The sequence below is a fragment of the Sinocyclocheilus rhinocerous genome, unplaced genomic scaffold, assembly GCF_001515625.1.
Source record: "Sinocyclocheilus rhinocerous isolate Xijiao unplaced genomic scaffold, SAMN03320098_v1.1 scaffold4735, whole genome shotgun sequence".
Classification (NCBI taxonomy): Eukaryota; Metazoa; Chordata; class Actinopteri; order Cypriniformes; family Cyprinidae; genus Sinocyclocheilus; species Sinocyclocheilus rhinocerous.
Genome location: NW_015648646.1, coordinates 43492 through 47191, shown reverse-complemented (window position 1 = coordinate 47191; position 3700 = coordinate 43492). Strand labels below are relative to the sequence as shown.

The window sequence follows — 3700 nt, the reverse complement described above, 5'->3', positions numbered from 1 at the left end:
TCTTTTAAATGATCTCTTCATCTGGAAAGCATCTGCTGTGTACAAACATCTGATAGACATCTCTAAGATGCATACATTCTATACATTCTAAATCATAAACATCTAAAAGACATCTTCTAAATATCTATTTCACATTTGATACTATAGACGTTATAGACGTATTACAAATGAGCAAACACTTAAAAAAATACATCATTGCAGATATAAATGCAGACGTCAAATAGACGTCTCCAAGATGTACGTGCTATCAGGGTCATAATTCATCAGCTATCAATCACAAGCAATCATCTCACATAAATATGCTCTAGTCACTGATTGTGAACTGCTGTGAAACACAAGCCTGTAGAACTAGCAACAGTGCCACCTTTGTACTCTGGATGTGCAGCGCTCAGATTTATTTCATCAACAGAGCCTTTTGAATTTTAATGATCACTTTAGACTGTATCGCGATTCTACACATTTAAGATAATAAAGAATAATAATGATGATGTATGTTCTGCAGTGTAAGATGTTAAAGACTCTGTAAGAAGCTGCAGGGACTTGGCACTTGTGCTCCTGAACACAGTTCACTGTTCACACACATCTATTGTTTGCTGCAGATGTCAGTAAAATGCTCGCATTGTCGAGTCCTGACAGAAAGATGAGTTATGATTTTATTCCTGATTTCACCTCAAATCTGTGGACAAAAGTTCAGTGATGGAAAATGAATTGTAACATGACAGTGATCAGAGGAATAATCACAATCAGCAGTGACTCATTAGTTACACATTAGAAACACTGACAGTGTGAAACAGCCGTTAGAGACAGACTTATAATAAATGAAACAGCAGACACAACTAAAGGAAGAATGATTTCTGTGTTTTCTCATGATCTTCAGGAGGAGGAAGAGGAAGATATCTTCATCTCCTGATCCCAGCTGTGTGTCTCTGAATAAAGGAGGAGGATTGATGGATCTGTCACTCTTCAGTGATGAAGCAGTGACCTCTGACCCCAGGTGAGGATAAACGTGTGGTGATGATTGAACTGCTTTATGGGAGTCAAAAACACACTCAGTGCACACAGACAGGGCTCGACACAATGAACACATGAGCTCCTACATTAAAAAACTCCAGGAGCGCAATGAAAATGTAATAAATATCTATGAAATGTCATGAAAATATATAATAATCTGTTTTTCTTTAATTACTGGATACAGCAAGACATTTACAAGCAAAATTATTTAATTTATTAGAATACAAAAAGCACACAAAGTTTAAAAAAATTCTGCATTAAACTGTATTTAATAATTATGTAATTATTTAAAGGACTACTTTAAACAGTGTGCAACCAAAAATACCAATATTAACCAGGAAAAAAACAAAGCAAAAAACTATCCATAATGTGGGGCTTTTAATTATGAACAAACAGTAATACAGCAGACTCGTATTTTAAATGCCTGCTTTTCTATTGCTGGCTGCTCATTCAGAAAGATGAGGGAGATAAAATATGTATCTTACAACCATCTAACATGTTACAATATCCACAGCATAAAGTACAGACTGTCCCCAGATAGCACACATATGTCTGCAAGATGTCTTTTAAATGATCGCTTCATCTGGAAAGTATCTGCTGTGTACAAACATCTGATAGACATCTCTAAGATGTCAGTTTTACATACATTCTAAATCATAAACATCTAAAAGACATCTTCTAAATATCTATTTCACATTTGATAGGAAGAGTCCTATAGACGTATTGCAAATGAGCAAATACTCAAAAAAATACATCATTGCAGATATAAATGCAGACGTCAAATAGACGTCTCCAAGATGTACGTGCTATCAGGGTCATAATTCATCAGCTATCAATCACAAGCAATCATCTCACATAAATATGCTCTAGTCACTGATTGTGAACTGCTGTGAAACACAAGCCTGTAGAACTAGCAACAGTGCCACCTTTGTACTCTGGATGTGCAGCGCTCAGATTTATTTCATCAACAGAGCCTTTTGAATTTTAATGATCACTTTAGACTGTATCGCGATTCTACACATTTAAGATAATAAAGAATAATAATGATGATGTATGTTCTGCAGTGTAAGATGTTAAAGACTCTGTAAGAAGCTGCAGGGACTTGGCACTTGTGCTCCTGAACACAGTTCACTGTTCACACACATCTATTGTTTGCTGCAGATGTCAGTAAAATGCTCGCATTGTCGAGTCCTGACAGAAAGATGAGTTATGATTTTATTCCTGATTTCACCTCAAATCTGTGGACAAAAGTTCAGTGATGGAAAATGAATTTGATCTCAATGTCCAGATATAAGAAACTTACTGGCTAACAGAGTCTCTGCTGTCAGCTTGAGGAGGAGCTTTTGGTTTCTTCCTCATTTCTTAAAGCTCTCAGTAAGTTTGTTCCTTTCCTCCGTCACCTGTAGCTGTTCGCTGGAGGATTGTAAGACTCTCTTTTCCTTTTCTTTCCATTTTCCTGCTGTTCTGCTTTGGAACAATGTGCATTACAAAAAGTGTTAAACAGATCAACTGAAACTGAAATTATACTGAAAATACAAGACTGACATCTCTATCGATTTAGATGTTCATTTACACATCCTTTATTTATAGATATTTTTAATCTGTTCTTCTTGTGATATTTCAGCAGAGCAGATCGAGAACGAAGCATCTCTCGAGGAGCCGCCTCTGTCTTCTGTCTGAACAACACGAGCGTTACAGCGTCTCTGAATAAACATGATCAACCAGTGAATGATGAACTACAGAGAGTCAAAGACCAGCTCAAAACCAGCATGAGGAATAAGTATGAGAGATTATTTGAGGGAATCAAACTCCAGGAGAATGAAAGCCTCCTGAACAGGATCTACACACAGCTCTACATCATAGAGGGAGAGAGAGAAGGAGTGAATGAAGAACATGAGGTTTTACAGATGGAGAAAACAGCCAGAACACAACACTCACAAGACACTCCAATCTACTGCAATGACATCTTTAAAGCCTCAGCTGAAGCAGGATCTGAGGAGAAAGAGCAGATCAAGACTGTTCTTACTAAAGGCATCGCTGGAATCGGAAAAACCGTCTCTGTGCAGAAGTTCATTCTGGACTGGACCGAGGGAAAAGCCAATCAGGATGTAGATTTCATGTTTGTGCTTCCATTTCGAGAGCTGAACTTGATCCGAGATCATCAGTACAGTCTTCACAGACTTCTGCTGGACTTTCATCCTGAACTTCAAGATCTGGACTCACAGATTTATGAGGAGTGTAAAGTTGTGTTCATCTTTGATGGTCTGGATGAAAGCAGAATCACACTGATGTTTTCAGACGCTCAGAAAGTTTGTGATGTGACTGAGACTTCATCAGTGGCTGTGTTGATGTCAAAGCTCATGAAAGGAGAGCTGCTTCCCTCTGCTCTCATCTGGATCACCTCCAGACCAGCAGCAGCCAATCAGATCCCCTCCAAATACATCCACCGTCTGACAGAAATTCAGGGATTCAATGAGCCTCAGAAGGAGGAATATTTCAGGAAGAGAATCAGTGAGCAGCATCAAGCCAGCAGAATCATCTCACACATCAGAAGAGCAAGAAGCCTCCACATCATGTGCCACATCCCCGTCTTCTGCTGGATCTCATCCACTGTGCTTCAGAAGCTCCTGGAAGAAGATCTGAGTGCAGAAATCCCTCAAACTCTGACTGAAATGTACATCCACTTCCT

General features: G+C 38.6%; 1 protein-coding gene across 1 annotated transcript in view; it reads left to right on the top strand.

Annotated features, from left to right (window-relative positions):
- LOC107710146 (NACHT, LRR and PYD domains-containing protein 3-like) overlaps positions 1 to 3698 on the top strand; it is a gene marked incomplete at its 3' end in the record, with an annotated part of 7091 nt that extends 3393 nt beyond the window's left edge. Inside the window, exon 3 of the mRNA XM_016514876.1 lies at positions 2636 to 3698. Within this exon, the coding sequence (XP_016370362.1) occupies positions 2636 to 3698 (1063 nt within the window). The remainder of the gene's footprint in view (positions 1 to 2635) is intronic.
- Positions 3699 to 3700: the final 2 nt, after the last annotated feature.